The following is a 17,823-nucleotide window of genomic DNA, read 5'->3' as shown; positions in this document are numbered from 1 at the left end:
TAGAACAAACAGAAAACAAGACCTATAGAACGTGTCATTTAGTTGTAGCAGGTGAAATAAACACACCTTTCTCATCTGAGTCTGAGTCTGAATCCACCAGGCTCTCATCGCTGTCAAACTCATCCTCCTCCCTGCCTTCCTCCTCATCCTCCCCCTCATCCTCCTCACAACCACTCTCCTCCTGCAACGGAGACATGATGTCCTACACAGAGAAACACTGACATTAGACCTAAACGTTCAGTTGCTAAGGATATTTGATGATGTACAGTACATGTACCTTACCTCAGTGCAATTGTCGTCTGAATCGATCTCTCCATTTTGTCCATTCTGTCCATTCTCTCCATTTTCGTGAGTGTGCAGCTTCACTCTTTTCTTCAGGCCTTTCTCTAGCTCTGGACTGCAGGAGCCAAAAAGCATGTTAGTTTAGTTTCTAAATTGGTTGCTTTTGGAAAATACTAAAAAACCTTAAAACCAGTAAGTCAGAATAGCAGAATGTATGGGTGCAGTATCCAGTTCACCTAGAGTAGTGTGTTTTGACTCTGCCCTCCTAACAACCCACAGTACAGTCCTGGGGAGTATTTCTATCGGTGATCGGTCTAAGTAATCAATTGATTTAAGTGCTCAATGTAAAATCTGCCCTCTGAAGTCATTAGCAAAGTCTTCACCTGATCTAGCCCCCTTTAGCTTTTAAACTTTTATGACCAACTTTATTCTCCCAGTTTCTCTGCATATCACCAGTACCATCTCTAAATCCCCATCTACCACCATCTCTAACCCATTAAACCTCAATTAGCTCATTAGGCTGTGTACTCTTCTCTCTCATGACCCACTAGCCGACTGAATTAGACCTTTTTGTGTCTATGCCAGCATTACTACTCAGTACTGGCCGCATCCCAATTCTATTGAGAAGCCCGCTGTCCCAAAGCCCTAATCGACTCGTGATGTGGCTCTTAAGCGAAAAGAGAGCACATGTGCATATACTCGTCACATTCATGGGCTTTTACAATATGCACAGATGCTAAAACTGACAAAAGGCTTAAAGGGAGCAACAACATAAAGAAAATGAATTTAGTGATAAATTAGGATGTGTGGAGACATACAAGAGTATCCTGGAATACAGTGGATTTCACGTGACTTGTCCTGATTTGACTTATATTATTAAAATATGTTGTATGCATATAATATCATGGTAACATTATGCATGTACCTCATCCTCCTTTGTCTCCGCTCCTTCTTCTTTAGCCTCTCAATGTCCAGCTTGGCTCGGCGTAACACGTCAGTCATTTCGGCCTCCATGGAGATGGAAGCAGGAGAGGATCCAGGAGGGTGGCCAGGAGCAGGGCTCAGAGTGGCAGAGGGGAATGGGGAACGAGAGGAGAGCCGGGCCACCTGGCGTCGCAGCGACTCATTCATGGCCTCGCTCTCAAGGAGCTTTGTTCTGAGGAGGAACGAGGAAAATAAGAAGAAATGCGATTTTAAAAAATATTCAAATGTTTTCTTTCGGTTTGAATATGTGAAGCTAAAAAAGCCTAACGACACAAGCAACAACATTTAGACTGACATTTCTCTAGATATTAAATGCTAAGCTATAAGATTTGTAAATCCACATTCATTGAAGTGGGATTGTGACATTAAATTAAGAAATAATACAATGTTGTTGTTTTGACAAATACAAATATAAATTCATAGCAATCAATTTGAATTTAACAGACTTCACTGCTAAAGTAACATTACAGCCTTTCTGGGACAGGTATATCCAGTAACATATTTTAGCTAACATTAGCATACTTCAGAGATATAGCTCTATCTCTATATGCTTCTCTACAAACCATCAGCAAAAAAGTAAAAAACAGTATCTATATGCTGAAATGATCGACTCAGGTTTGGAGCTTCTACCTCATTTCTTCAACCTCTCGGATGTAGTTCTGGATTAGAGTCCCAATCTCCTCGTTGTTCTCACCTAGTGGTGAAAAGTATTTTTCATTGTTTTGTTTCTTTAAGTTTCTTCTTAAAACAATTGAAAATCACTACATACTGTAGCATTAAAGAAAGATTTATAAACATAAGAGAAACTGAGTTCATGTGGTGTAAGTGCGCATCTTCATCACATACTTGACTTGGTCAGTAGAGAGCTGACTTCATTGGCCAGCAGATGTGTTACACGGGTGTTCAGGTGGTCAATGGTCTCCTGCATGGCTTTTACCCTGAGGCGCAGTGTGTCATTTTCTCTCTGCAGCATGGCGTTCTCCTGATACAGGTCACTGTATCCTTCAGAACCCTCCTCACATGCCACACGCTTCCCCTGCACAGACAAGCAGGCACGCAACATGATAACCCAGACACAGAACAACACGCACATGTAGTAAAAAAATAACAATAATCATAATTTTTGTGTTAAGAGAGAAAAAAAAAAACAATTTACATAAACTTGATGTAGCAGTCTACTCAATACAAAGGCTGTTGTTAAAAATGAGGTACCCAGTCTGTGTCTATTGTTACTATTGTATTCTCAATGATCAACATGGAAAAAATCCTGTTGTGTAACCAAACAGAGAGTCTCTATACAATCCACTCACAGCTCGTAAACATCATTACCTCTACCAATCCATCCCTCTATTACTTGCAGACTCCAGTCACATGACATCTCTTATTACTCCATCAAGGTCAGACACCCATTCGCTTCCCCCTAGTAACTGTGGTAAACCTCTAAGTCTCACAATAGTGGGACGATTCAGCTAAACAGATGCTCGGTACTTATAATGCTGAAGATCAAAGCTAATCAAAAACTGAACACTCCTGGCAGACATTCTTTGTACTTTCCTAAGTATTTCTTGTATCATACTTTACTGTGACCTCAGTCCATATGAGTAAAGCACAGGGCAATGTGTATATACTACTAAAGCTACTAATGTACGTCCATCTGAATAATCAATTTATTTGACAAGCTCAGAATGATTTACTTTCAAATCCTGATGCTTTCCCAATGAATCTTCATACTCGGTTCGGTCTGTAGTAAAGTCATAAATGGATGTCTGTTCTAGTAATGAGCTTTAATTTCATATACAGTATTAATAACCTGCTGCTGCAGGCATGACCTCTGCCTTTCCTTTCAAACCCTTTCCCCTTACTTAATTGAATGTTTTCTTTATTTCTTTTGCTGCGCCGTTATTTTCATTTTCATCCATCTCGTCAGCCCATTCATCCCTCTCTTGCGTCCACATTGCATCAGTAACACTGAAAGCCATGTGTTGACTCTCTTCTTCAGTTTGTGTCTTCTTCACCAACCTTCCCTTTATTTGTCCTTTGTAATCTTTTCTCTGTTTTGTTTTTATTTTTTCAAATCTTTTTCAACACCTGTCTCCCACCATGCTTCCTATGTTCTGACTCCCACCCACCCCTCCATTTCTCACCGCCTTGTACTCCATCAGCTCCATCTGAAGCCGAGCTATCTCAGCCCGCAGGGCACTGATCTGCTGGCTGGTTTTGTCTTGGTTCACCACCACCTTGTTCTTGATGTTTCGGGCACGGTTAGCATACTTCAGTGTGTTCAGGGTCTCCATGAAGTCCCGATCTGATGGGCTGATACAGGCAATCATCACTGTGCGACTGGAGAGAAAGGAAAGATGGATGTTGTAGGGTTCTAGTATAGCAGTATACAGATAATTGTTTTCATGATGTTAACCAAAGCACATTTAATTCTCAGACGCATCACATTCAACAATGTAAAATGTCCAGTATAATCTACAGCCTAAAGCGAGTTATTCACATTTGTTTTATCCATACAGTCAAGAACCGAATTATTTCAGCTTTGTATCATACAGGCAAGAAAAAAAGTCATCACATGCTGGAACGTCACATTTTTGGCATTTTGCTCATCAACATAACAGTCAATTAAGTTTGAAAAAATGTTAATTTATTGATTGATCAACTATTTCTTACAGCTTTACAGAAAACAAGTGCCTTAATAATATAAGAAACTTTCTGACTGTTCCTTTGTGGAATAAAGTCTCTTAACACATATTATAAAAATGTTCTTTATGTATATGTATGTGTATTTGTGTAGCAGAGTTTGTGTTTACCTGTTTCCTCCAAGTGAATCTTGCAGCAGACGAGTGAGTTTAGAGTCTCTGTAGGGGACGTGTCCTCCCTTTTTGGTATGATCTCCTAAAGCACTAATTACATTTCCCAGGGCCAGCTACAACACACACACATTAAGATGATGAACACAAATCAGTGTCAATTATCAATTTTATAAAAAAAAAACACAAGACAGATGTATTAAGTAAACATACTGAAGTATAAGCACACAGTGGAATAACTGCTGCATGCTTTGTCATTCCCCTTGTTAAAATGTTTACAACCACATACCCACATATAGACATACACACACACACACTCACACTCACACACACACACACACACACACAGAGAGTGTATTTCTCTGTCTCACCAGTCCACAGTTAATAGAGATTCCCTCACGGGCTCTCTCTCCTGTAGCTCCTGTGCGTTTGAGCCTTTCAGAGCCAGCCAGGTCCACGAAGTGAAACTTAGCCATCAACGTCTCGTACTCTGGCTGCGTGATCGGGGTGGACTCCACACCATTCACCTCCCCATTTCCACCCTCTCCATTCTGCTAGCAGAGGCAGACAAAGAAAACAAATATGTAGGTAGGTGCGTTAAGAGGTTTGGAAACAGTAATTGTCACCTTCAATGCTTTGATGATGTCTTTACTAAATTAGTAATTTTAATGTTTAATATTTTTGCTAGCGTTATCATCTCTGACATTTTATTCTTGTATGTACTTCTTTGTATATACTGACAGTTTTTCCGATTTTAATAATCCCACATCAGCCCTCCGCCCCCAAACCTCATCTCACCATTTGAAGCTGTTGGCAGACTCTCATCTGACAAAGATAGATGGTGAAGATGGCGTGAGAGCGGGAGCTCTGGGCGTTCATCTGGGTACTGGCTGTGGTGCGGGACAGAGCGCCAAGCTTCAGACACTGTAACAGCTGGAGCACAAACACACAACATGGACAATGTTCGTTTAAGGCTTTTTACTCTACACTGAAGAAATATATGATAAAGAAGTTACTTTTTTTATGCATCGCAGCCTGTGATCATTTTTAATTTCAACTTAACATCTGTGTCAATTAACTTGAAGGAGGGAAACTACTAATTTGTAAAACTTTCTTCTTAATTTGAGCTTCTCCACATCCTTGTACACTCAAATAGTTGCCAACTCAGGCTCTTTCTCTTATTTTTGACCTCTTTACCAATGAATGCTCTCCTACGCACTCTGTCTCACCATCCCTTCTATCTTCTCTCTCACGCTGTTTTGACATTCTCGCTCCTCTCTCCCAGGAGTGCCCATCTGTCTCCACTTGTCTCTCAGCTGTCTGAATTTTCTGGGAATGTAACGCACAGATGACCTGACATGGCTTTTTCCTCTCTTCTCATCCCTTTCTGCTTAATTTCAAAACAACTTTCACACACCTTTTTTTCTGTGTTTACCACCTATTCAAGTAGAAACAGAATAATAGCCTTACCTACATTTACCTACAGTAACTTTATCCCTAAATTAACAACTACCTCTACTAACATTCTTGTCACTGCCCTCTTGACCCCATCACATCCTCCTTTTTTAAACTGTCACTGCCTATAAGCTTCCCCTTCTAGACAACCATTACTCACCCCTCATTGTTGCTATGTAAAATTCAGCTTTTCAAAAAAAAAAAAAAAAAAAAAAAAAAAAAAAACAGAACTTCACATACAGGTTCGTGAAGAGACAAGACTCTCTTGTTATGCTTGATCCATTTGTTGGTTTTGATAACTGACAACCAGATGATTCTTGCCAGAGTTCTCTGGCAGCTCGCATGATCTTTCTTCTATGGGCATTAACCATTTACAATGTAGTTTAATTTTTATTTAGCATCAATTCACAATGAAATAATATATCTAGAACTATATAGATTTATAGAGAAAACCCCCAAAATCCCCCTTGAGCAAGCACTAGAGCAACAGTGGACAGGAAAAACTCTAATGGAAAAAGCCTCTGACAGAACCTGGGTGGTGGGTGGCATCCATCTGCAGTGACAAGTTGTATGGGTATGTGGAAAGACAAAGCAAAAGATGAGCATCAACAAAACATACAGACACAAATGCACCCACCTCTTCTTCTGAGTGAACCAGTCTGGATGTGACTCCAGTGGTGTAGATGCTGCCACTGGCATCTTCATGAATCTTAATGTTGGACTTCCTGTTACGACTCTCTGGATCTCTGGCTTCATCAAACAAGTCCAGTATCTCTTCATTGTATAACTACAATAAAGAAAAGCATGTATGCATCAGTATACAATTACCCAATATTGTGTTTCATGCACTATAACTATTAACTACTATAAACTATTTTCGTGAAAACTTTTAAGCTGTCTCCCGTGTTCCACTTGTGTTTTCCACTTCCTTCACGACACTGGGTCATTGTTTAAAGCAGCTCTGCAGTCTGACAGGTCAATGAATGACCTCCCAAAAAGGATTGAGAGCCACAAAGAGCCACAGAGGTCAGCTGAAAGCTCAGCTGCAAACACACACACACACACACACACACACGCACCCACACCATCTGTTAACCATCAACAGAGATAACATTTTGACCAGAGACTTATAATAACAATCACCAGAACAGAGAGAAAAAGAAATTAAGACATAAGTAAGAAATACCAGACATAATATAATAAAATAATAAAATGTTCTTTTTTGAATTAGAATTGTTATTAAAGAGTAACTATTAAAATAATTATATCACAAAAATATTATTGTCTGTCCCTGAAGACAACTCAAACATGTGCATGAGAAAAACTCTGGAGGAAATCCTTACTTGTCATATTATCTAATAGCTCCAACACAAACATCTCCTCCTCCCTCCCTCCCTTCCTCCCTTCCTCCCTTCCTCTCTCGCTCTTATCCATCTTGTACCACACAGTAATGAGGAATAATGTCTAAGGTAATGGAAAACATTAATCAGGTCCAACAAAGCACCAGCAGACGTTCCTGCCAATCTGTCACCAGGTTGTCACTACCTGTTTGTGAAAGAGAGGTCTGAGCCCTCTTCCCTTGGTTTTACCCCATCTGGTTAGAGTTAATATGGCCCGATATCCATCCCAGCACACACAAACACACAGTTGCAAGCAAGAGCATCAATACTTCATAATTTAAATATGAGATCATGTAAGTACGTGTTGCAGTTTAGTTGTACAGGTGCTGTAAATTCTATATGTTTCTGTTGCCTACCTCTAAAAACTGGGCGCTGACTTTAAACTCAGGTGGCTGGGTGCCAGCATTCTGAGCGCGCATCCTCCTGCTCTGGATACCCGCAAAAAGGTGGTGAACAGCCCGTGGGATGATGCCCTGCTCCTGCTGGCTCAGAGTCACATCAAAGCCTGTCCCCATGGTGTATGTCTTCCCTGAACCAGTCTAAAAATACATTTTATCAACAGCAATGAAAACAAAGTTGTTCTCCTGTGCATCCTCCATGTAATCTGTTTTTTTTAAGCATGTAATGGCAGTAAGAGACACATTTCTGCCCAGGGTTTTCATCATTTTCTTTTTTGATTAAATGGTTAATAAATAATATGTGCACTGTGACAAAATGGCATTAAAAGTTAATATCTTTTTTTGATAACTAAGGATATGGCAGGCCTCTAAAACATCATCACACCTTCCTACGGGGAATTTTCAGAAATTAATTTTACAATAAAATATAAAAACCATAATTTCAACACATCATTTTATTAAACTACTTCAGTATTTTTTATTTCAGTATTTTTTTTTTCAAGAGAGCATAGCATACAATCAAGTATTGGTTATTGTTTTTCCTTTTTTCCCTTTCCCTTTGTTATTATGCACATAGGGTAGATGGATTATAATCTTGAGCACTTAAACAATATATACAAGCCCCATTCCAAAAAAGTTGGGACACATGATTGCAATGCAATGATTTGCAAATCTCATCAACCCATATTTTATTCACAATAGAACATATACAACATATCAGATGTCGATACTGAGACATTTTACCATTTCATAGACAATATTAGCTCATTTTGAATTTGATGGTAGTAACACACCTCAAAAATGTTGGAAAAGGGGCAACAAAAGGCTGGAAAACAAGTGAAGGAAAATTTGACAACTAATTAAGTTAATTGCCAACAGGTAGTTAACATGACTGGGTATAAAAAGAGCCTTCGGAGAGCCAGAGCCTCTCAAATGTAAAGATCGGCAGAGGTTCACCAATCTGCAACAAATCGAGCCTAAAAACTGTTGAACAATTTCAGAAAAATGTTCCTCAATGTAAAATTGTGAAGACTTTGACGTTCCTAACATCTACAGTGTGTAATATCATCAAAAGATTAAGAATCAGGAGGAATCTTTGTGCACAAGGGACAAGGTCAAAGGTCAAAACTGGATGCAGCTGATCTTCTGCTCCTCAGGCAGCATTCCCTCTAAAAACAGGCATGATTCTCTGGACATCACTGCATGGGCTCAGGAACACTTCCAGAAATCACTGTCTGTGAACACAGTTCACTGTGCAATCCACAAATGTAAGTTAAAGCTATATCATGCAAAGAAGAAGCCATATGTGAACAAAATTTGTGTTCTCTAAGCCAGTTGTTTAAAATGGCAAAATGGAAAACTGTTCTGTGGTCAGTAGAATCAAAATTCAAAAGCCTTTTTGGAAACCATGGAAGCCGTGTCCTGTGGACTAAAGAAGAGATTTACCATCCAGCTTGTTATCAGACAGTTCAAAAGCCTGCATCTCTGATGGTATAGGGGTGCATTACTGTCTAGGGCGTAGGGAGCTTACAAATCTGAAAAGGCAACATCAGTGCTGAAAAGAACATGGAGCTTTTAAAGCAACATATGCTCTCATCCAGACAACGTCTCTTTCACGGAAGACCTTGCATATTTCAGCAAGACAATGCTTAACCACATGCTGCATCCATCACAACAGCATGGCTTTGCAGGAGCAGAGTCAGAGCAGAACTGGCCTGCCTGCAGTCCAGACCTTTCACCAATAGAAAACATTTGGCGCATCATAAAACAAATAATCTGACAATAAAGGCCCATGACTGTTGAAAAGCTTCTTCATCAGACAAGAATGGGACAACATTCCTCTCCTAAACTCTAGCAACTGGTCTCCTCATTTCCCAATAATTTACAGAAAGTTGTTAAAGGATGAGAAGATGCTACACAATCGTAAACATTGCCCTGTTCCAACTTTTTTGAGGTGTGTTACTACCATCAGATTCAAAATGGTATGGTAACCCCAAAATCTACAATGCAAATATTCCCATTAACCGATAATAAAATGATAAAAATGTTAAATGTTAAAACCTAAGCCTTGCAATCATACCTGACCATAAGCGAATACAGTGGCGTTGTAGCCCTCAAAGCAGCCCTCGATGAGCTTGTACACACAGGTCTGGTAGATGTAGTCCTGCTCTGAGTCAATGTCAAATACAAAGTCATATGTGAAGGCCTTGTCCTTTCCCAAGAGGACTTGTGGTTCTCCAGGTGTAACCAGTGTGCACACATGGCAGCCCTCTATCTTCTCCTTGGACATCTGAGGACGAATCCTGGGAGGAGATAACAAAAGCACAGATATACTTAGTGAATCGATAAAATTTATTCAAATACTATCTTATAAAATTATACAACTCAGGAGACAGCGCAATGACCGTGATGATGCCTGAAATGTTTATGCATGTGGACAAAACAAAACATGATATGTTCCCGTTGACCTCATGATAATTTCACAAGCATAAACAAGAGATACTGAGAACATAAAATTTTTCATTCATTTATCTTTTGCTCATGTTTGCTGTTTTTTATTTTACTTATGCAAACACACATCAGATGTTACTGTAAAGCACTTTGTATCCCTGGTCTTTGAAAGTGTTACTGTATATTTAGTTGTGTGAAAACACACACACACACACACACACACACACACACACACACACACACACACACACAGGTGTGGTTTCCTCTAAAACCCTGGTCTTCATTGTTCATACAAGACCTGAGTCTGTAAATGCAACTTCTAAGAGTCATGACCTTCAGCTTACGATGGACAAAATGTATACATTAGAACCAAAGATGTCTTTTTAATTTTTGAATTCTTGACACTTTACTATTTTTTCTAAACTGGTCATATCCTGCTTATGCTAGTAGCAGATAGGGTTGCTTCAAGCTGCTAGACTCAGGCAGAGATTAGAAGCAGGCCGCAGGAGTCTCAAACTCTCTTCTTTGTATTTCCATATTCACAGAAGACATAGTCGAACTCAATCTGGAGCCCCAAACTTACTTACAACTTTTTCACATACTGTATGTAGTGAAAGACTACGGTGCGAACTTCAACCTTAAGGAGGAGTGTTTGATTTGATTGTAGAAAGGAGGGGTAAGTGTAGGGGTAAGTGTAGGGGTAAGTGTAGGGGTAAGTGTAGGGGTAAGGGAGTCATGGTTGAGAAAGCTACAGTACTTACTACATAGAAATGTTACAGTAATTAGCATGTATCGCAGTTTCTGAACATTTTTAAGCAAACCCATTCTCAGAGTTTTAAAAGGATGAAACAAAATAATGCAGCAATAACAGCCCACTTAAAGGGGTCATTGATTTTGGAAAGTCAGAGAGCATGTGGAAAATTAGTGACATGGCAAAAAGTGGACAGCTCTGAGCTTGTGATTTTTGGGCCACTGGTGATAATAAGGGAAACTTTGGGTCATGAGTAATTATTACAGTGGCTGTTAATCCTGCAGCTAAAGAGTACTGATGGGTTTTGCATCCTGACAGGTAGATCACTGCAGTTAATTGCTTTCACCTGACATCTGAGTTGCAAATGTAATCCCTGAGTTAATGGGTCCAAAGGAGCGCAGCCACTGTTTGGCAACTTCTCTTAACTCGCTGACAGAATGATTGCCAAGTATTTAATTTAGGCTGATTTCAACTTGTTTCCCTTGCAGACAAGATGGTTGATCAATGGGGATGCACTGCGTCTGTTAAAGAAGCTACACTTTTCCAAGCTTTTGCCGCAGTGCAAGTTAATTATAAGAAAGCATTGTAAAGACAACTGTCTAACACTCTTGCATAATGCAGTGTACATAAAACCAAAGATCTGCCACATGGCCCAGTATTAATCTTGGGCTTTCAGAGGTACAATGTGGACACTATGGGGAGGTAATAACATTATTGCTTTAGAAAAAAGCCATGAGCCAGCAGTATTACTGCACTGGGTCCACCTCTCCACATGCTAAAACCTCTGGTTCAATCTTCATGGGATGCAAATCAACTCCACCGCATACGGAGACCACATTAGAATTTCCCTATGGGATGCAGCAACAAAGAAACACACACGCACATGTACAAAGCCACACAGAGCAATAAATCCCTAACAACCACATACAGCTGGTGCAGGGATAGTGTGGCCTCACAACAAAGATATAAACAGTGACTTAAAGGACAAATACTGTACACACAGTTCAAAAACAATCTGGTCTACTATCTCCAGTTCAAACACGGTTCCTCTCAAGTGTGCATTAAGGACCACACCCACCACAAACACCCGCAGTAATCCCTTCACCACACGTCGTTATGGTCCTAAAGGAACACACACAGAGCTGACAACAGCATTTTTTTCTTTAAGACCCTGACAGGGTCTTCCATGAAGTAATTAAAGACATTAGAATACTGCAATTCAGCAGCAGTGCAGAAATCCAGACCACCTTATGACAGACGGTGGGACACAGAAAGCAGCTTGCCGCCAGATAAGACCCTTTTAATTCTGGAGGTGACCCTGACACTGAGGTTAATTTATCTCAACCACAGATGCCTTACAAATGCTGGAAAGCCAATCCCTGACACAAAGTGGTTGTGGCAGAGGAGGAGTGGGTTGGCTCTGTACAATGATCTATGTGTAAACGTGGGTGCGCACAGCAACAGTGTTAAAAAAAAAAAAAAATATATATATATATATATATATATATATATATATTTATATTAGGGGTCAGAAAAATGCATACAGTATATTAAGTACATAGACTGCACTAAGGTATGGCAATGGATCAAATATACACTCTTGGAGTGATCACAACCATTCAGAACCACATTTTGCTACAGTCAGTTCCTTTGCCCAATAATATAATTACCTTTTCATCATTAGCCGCAGTATGAAAAAGCACAATGCCCAAGCAATACTTGAATGCTTCTTGCTAATAGTAGAGTCAGTTATTTTCTGCTTCCACATTCCCCATTTCAGGTTTACCACAGACTGACTTACTGGGCAGCCACATTGATGCCCTCCAATCTTCGACAAAGTGCAAACGGCCTGTCACTGCAAATTGATAAATTCAAATAGCATGGTTTAAGTTTATTTCTCAACCATTTCACCCAACTTTCATACATATAATACATTTAGCAGGTCTGAGATTGGAAGTGAGCAGAATGCTGCAGATATGTTTGTTATTTTCCACCATCATTCCTTGATTAACTAATCACTCCATTTTTGTGCAAAAAGACAGTATGTGTGATCCTAAAAGAAAGAACAAAAAAAGACTACTTTTCTTTTCACATCATCATCATCAGGTCAGAGTTTCACTTTTTTGTTTTAAGTTAGTCTCTCATCTGTACTTTTCTTTCAGCGGGTTTTTAAAATGATAAAATTCTAACCTAAGATAGTAGTGAACATGCTAAACATTAAGCCAGCAATCGAAATTATAAATCATGCCTTTGATGATTGCTATAAGGACTGAGCACTGCCTGTACCATGCTTTTGTCCTATATTTAAACTTATTTAAAGAAATATTTCTATGACTGATTAGCTAATCAACAACAAATGATTCAACAAGTTCAAATTTGACAGTAATTTATTTAGACAATTGCCAAATATTATATGATACAGCTTCCCAGCAATTCTGCTCTTAAAAAAGTCATCTGAATGTTTTTTTTCTAAAGTCATATATATTAACAAATTGACAAGTAATTCAGCAAAATATTACAACAATTAATCAATAATGAAAACATATATTGACTACAGCTATTAGGCAGCATCTGTCTGATTGTGTTCTCCCTGTCCTTCCCTCCATCATCACACAAGAGTCAGAGAAAACCAGTATGTTTGAATGGTTGGAAAGTCTTGACAAGCTCTGCATCAAACAGGAATAGATAAACATGCGTGACACATGCAAGTAAAGCACAGACACACACACAGACAACAAAAGAAACAAAAAAACAACAGTCTGTCAGTTATCCACAGGGAGAAGAAAAGGAAAAACTATAAATAATCACACACAGACACGCATACACACGCACAGCAGCTCAGATAAACGAATGTTTAAGCCAGCTACACCAACAAAAGTTCCAATCTATAACATTGATCAGAGCAGCAACATCACACACACTACACATAAAGACACTCAGACCAAAGGTGCTAAGCTAAGGATAGCACATAATACCACAATTGAATGTCTGTATAAGACAAAGGCTCAACGAGAAATGCAAGGAATCAGATTGGGAACCCCTGATGCGGTAAATTAAGGTGTATATCTGTTTTCATCTTTGCACACTAATGGGAAATTGGTTTAAATACCCTGCGGACTAAATGGAGAAGAACATGCACACACACGCGCACATACAAACACACACACACACACCCCTATGTGCCATGTTTTAGACATTCTTTATACAAAGATGAATGTGAGGTGGAAACATGACATATTCACTCATTACCCCAGTGTTTTGGCAGAAGCATGAAACCCAGTTCTGTCAAACACACGCACACACACACACACACACACACACACACACACACACACACACACACAGTCAGAAGGCTCATTATCCACAATCTCTGAGGGAATTTATTTATTACAATAATCATCAAACCTAATAGTGCTAATTAGGACACAACTAAGAAAAATACAAACTGAAACAAACAAACCCATGAACACACACAAGAGCCACATTGTGAAGTGAAGTCATCTGCAACATGGCTGCGGAGTTCAGCAATGCTTTCGATTACAGCCCTCGACTTACAGGGTAACTACAGTGAACTTACTGTGTACTTATCAGCAACAACAGTGTACCTCCACAGTACTTATGGATACAAATTTGTTGTTATTTAATAATAATAAACTAACTTTGGGGAATAGTGGAGGAACAAGATGAGAATAAGAAAACACCTACAGTGTAAGTATTTTGTTGTTAAGGGGTACTTATTAAATATGACATGATAGGTACAAATACTTATGATGTAACTTCTGTGTAACTACAAATAATATGAGGGTAAGAGGCTGCTCTTTAAATTACAGCCATCGTTTGGTGTACTTATGTTGTAACTACAAGTAATAAAGGGGTTTAGATTTATTATTTTTGACAAAAAAAAAATCAATAATACTTTTATTTTATTGCCTCAAATCATGGAAAACCAATTTAAATTAGTTGAACTTAGGTTTTATTCCAAACAACATGATAGGTGCGATAGGTGTGATAAGTTTAAAGTGGACCCGCTTATACCCATTTTATCTGCAGGTACAAAGTAGCTATGCCGTAAGTACAACAAATGAGGGCTATAATTTAAAGTGGAGCCTCTTACCCTCTTCTTATCTGTAGCTACACCTTAGAAATTTGAATCTATCATGTAATATTTAATTAGTAACACGTATCTACAAAATACTTACACTGTAGGTATTTTTCTTATTCTCATCTTGTTCACCCATTATTCCACAAAGTTTGCTTATTGATATGAAGTAACAATAAATATGTATCCATAGGTACTGTGGAGGTACACCGTTGTTATTTATAAGTACTAGTAATAAGTAATAGTGTAATAATAATAGTACATAATACATACATAATAATAGATACTTACTAATAGTAATAAGTAAGTATCAAAGAATAAGCATGGTCAGACAGTGGCAAAATTGTTGTTTTTGTATAGCGAAATTTGGCATCATGTTGCCTTGATGTGGCTGTGTTTTGACTCCTTCATCACTGGGAAAGGTGCTGTCATAGTAGGTCAGTGGAGGAGTGGTTCCTTACCTTTTGTAGTATGACTGTACTCTGGTAGGCTGTTTTGTTGTTATTGTGGTTTTTTTGTTTGTTACTGCAGATAAAAAAATAGCTTAAGGTGCAATTCATCAAATGGAAGCATTTATGTTTAATATTGCACATAGTCTGTTTAAAATATTTATGAGAATCTTTTTTGTCCTTACGGCTTTATCCGGTACATTCAGTAATAATCAATAATCAGTCCACATGTTGAGCAGGGCGGGAACTTCTGACCCTATGGTGAGTAGGCGGCCACTCTACTTGCGCCATTGCCGCCGCTAAGTAATAATAATAATAATAATAATAATAATAATAATAATAATAATAATAATAATAATAATAATAATAATAATAATAATATAACATGACTATTTCTTAGTTTTTCTGGCAATTGCAATTCTGACAATTCAGTTTATCGTCTTCCTCTTGGTCCCCTACTATGTCCATAAAATTTGAAGGATTTAAACAGCTTTTGACCCAAACATAAGATATGCAGGAAACTAACTACTGTAGCAGATACAGAAGCATGGGTAAACAGGCTGGAAAGATAAGAACATGGTGCCCATATCTACCTAATAATTCTAGGAATAATAACAGAATAATACAGTGAGAATAAAGTGGAAATATCTTGAAAAAAAATTGGAATGTTATGAGGAAGTTACAATCACGCTAAAATGGTGTCTTTGTGTCAAAATACTACACCTCTATCCTCAAAATCTTTTAGTAATATTCTAATACACTTTTACTGCATGTGTAAAAAACATTTGATTGTTGCCACACACACACACACACACACACACACACACACACACAGCTCAGTGAATGCTCAGAAACAGAGTCTCAGGCTACATTCCAGTATTTTCCTTCAGCTGGCACACTTTAGGAGGGTCCGGTTACCTTGGGAACTGCACAAACTGCTCAGAGCCTTCTAATGCGCAGTGACTGCATGTGTGTCAGCATATGTTTGTATTTACAACAGTATAAGTGTTCTTTTCAATGTGTGCAAATGAAAAGTCACAACTGATAATAACCGGTGATGCCCAATTATACTACTACTACTATATTATGTACTCACTTAAAATTTAATAGTCGATCTGCTATCCAATCACAATCATGAAAAAATCCTGCACCAATTGCCAAGTCTGTTACCAACAAGCCCAGAGTACCAATAAAATCAGGCTGCTGTGATAGCAGCCAGTAACAGCGCCAGTAATGCTTGTGTGTGTGTTCATGTTCAGTCAACCTTCAAAGAACAGGTTGGTGAAAGCCAAATAGCTAATTTCCCTAATGTAAAGACTACAGTAAAGCCAGGGTGCACACATTCACATACACATAAAGACACGGAGTTAATCGCATTCTAACAAACTGTGAGTGTATCAGAGCTTTGTTGTCTGTTCTCTGGCTCTGAGCCAGAAGACAGAGGATAACATCTACTTTCGTGACATTTCTGAACCATGGGCTATTTGATCAAGGCCTTTTCCATAGTCACTCCTCCTTCATCCCCTGTGGTGTGTCATCTTTTTAGCGTTCTTTGGTTTCTGTGCTCTTGTCCTCACACCCCAGTCTGTTTGTTGCCAATGAAAGCAGTCTTTCAAGACAAAGATATGAAGGGCATAAAAAGTGGAGGGACCTGTTTATTTCCTTTTTTACCCGATAACATTAATCACTAATGTGGACTTTCCCCTAGCTGCCTGATTCTCTTTTTGACCAATGATCAAATATTGCCTTCACAATGAAAAAAACTACTGTACATCCATCATTTGGATGTGTGACACCAACATATTGTCTCTGTTCCTTAACAATTGTTTAAAATGCAAACGCAGATCCCCCACATCTCTCAGCAGAGCCAATATGTGTTGACAGACAAATCAACAGTCAGTCCGCCAACCAGGAAAGGCTGCGTTGACAGGTAGAGAATAAAAGCTCTACAGGTGACTTATTATGCTCAAAAGACCCTGAGGAGTGGTGAAGGATGGAAGACAAAGCAGGAAACCGTGTTTACATAGTCAAGGATGCACAGTGAGGTGGAAGATAGGTTGATTTCATGTTTTCAGGTTTTACAAAGGCAGTGCGATGATATCAAGAGTATCAGAAAGGCTAGACTGGACTGAGTAACAAGGATAGCCCCGCATCTTCACTTACTTGCACCATATTTTTCTGTTTTGTTATTCTTTCTCACACCCTACTAGTAGGGTTTAGACATGCGGTCCTAAAAAAACAAAAAAAACAAACAAAAACAAAAGCATTACAGCTGCACTCGTCATATTTCTTTCATATATCAACTGACCTCAGGCTAATATTAATGTGCCGATGGTCACACTTGTAGCAATAAACCCACAGATATTGGCCAGCCTTCTCTGAGCTTTACTCCTGGCTCTAATTGGACAACAAGCAAAAATCCCCTTGTACTGGTTAAAATTATGTAATTTTTGTAAAGGGTGGTATTAAAAAAAAAAAAAGTTTCTGGATAAAAATCAATGCTGATGACCTTCTTAGGCACAGGCACGATGGTCGTTGCCTTGAGGCACCTCAAGGCAACGACCATCGTGCCTGTGCCTAAGAAGTCTACTGTCTCCTGCCTCAATGACTACCGTCCCGTCGCGCTCACACCCATCGTGATGAAGTGCTTCGAGAGGCTCGTCATGAGGCACATTAAGACCCAACTCCCAACCTCCCTGGACCCCATGCAGTTTGCGTATCGTCCAAATCGTTCCACGGAC

General features: G+C 39.0%; 1 protein-coding gene across 11 annotated transcripts in view; it reads right to left on the bottom strand.

Annotated features, from left to right (window-relative positions):
• Positions 1-17,823, bottom strand: part of kif21b (kinesin family member 21B) — a 61,536-nt gene that overhangs the window by 28,929 nt on the left and 14,784 nt on the right. For 8 of the 11 annotated variants that reach the window (XM_067504499.1, XM_067504504.1, XM_067504503.1 and 5 more), the window contains exons 2-13: positions 9,413-9,635; positions 7,291-7,473; positions 6,172-6,321; positions 4,878-5,012; positions 4,451-4,633; positions 4,080-4,195; positions 3,411-3,606; positions 2,113-2,302; positions 1,897-1,960; positions 1,208-1,438; positions 283-397; positions 67-202 (exon numbers count right to left, since the gene is read on the bottom strand). In XM_067504499.1, the coding sequence (XP_067360600.1) occupies positions 67-202; positions 283-397; positions 1,208-1,438; positions 1,897-1,960; positions 2,113-2,302; positions 3,411-3,606; positions 4,080-4,195; positions 4,451-4,633; positions 4,878-5,012; positions 6,172-6,321; positions 7,291-7,473; positions 9,413-9,635 (1,922 nt within the window). The remainder of the gene's footprint in view (positions 1-66; positions 203-282; positions 398-1,207; positions 1,439-1,896; positions 1,961-2,112; positions 2,303-3,410; positions 3,607-4,079; positions 4,196-4,450; positions 4,634-4,877; positions 5,013-6,171; positions 6,322-7,290; positions 7,474-9,412; positions 9,636-17,823) is intronic. The other 3 variants (XM_067504500.1, XM_067504509.1, XM_067504502.1) reach the window with 1 other exon arrangement.

Source organism: Channa argus, chromosome 5 (genome assembly GCF_033026475.1).
Source record: "Channa argus isolate prfri chromosome 5, Channa argus male v1.0, whole genome shotgun sequence".
Taxonomy (NCBI): Eukaryota; Metazoa; Chordata; class Actinopteri; order Anabantiformes; family Channidae; genus Channa; species Channa argus.
This window is presented reverse-complemented; position numbering and strand designations above follow the sequence as displayed.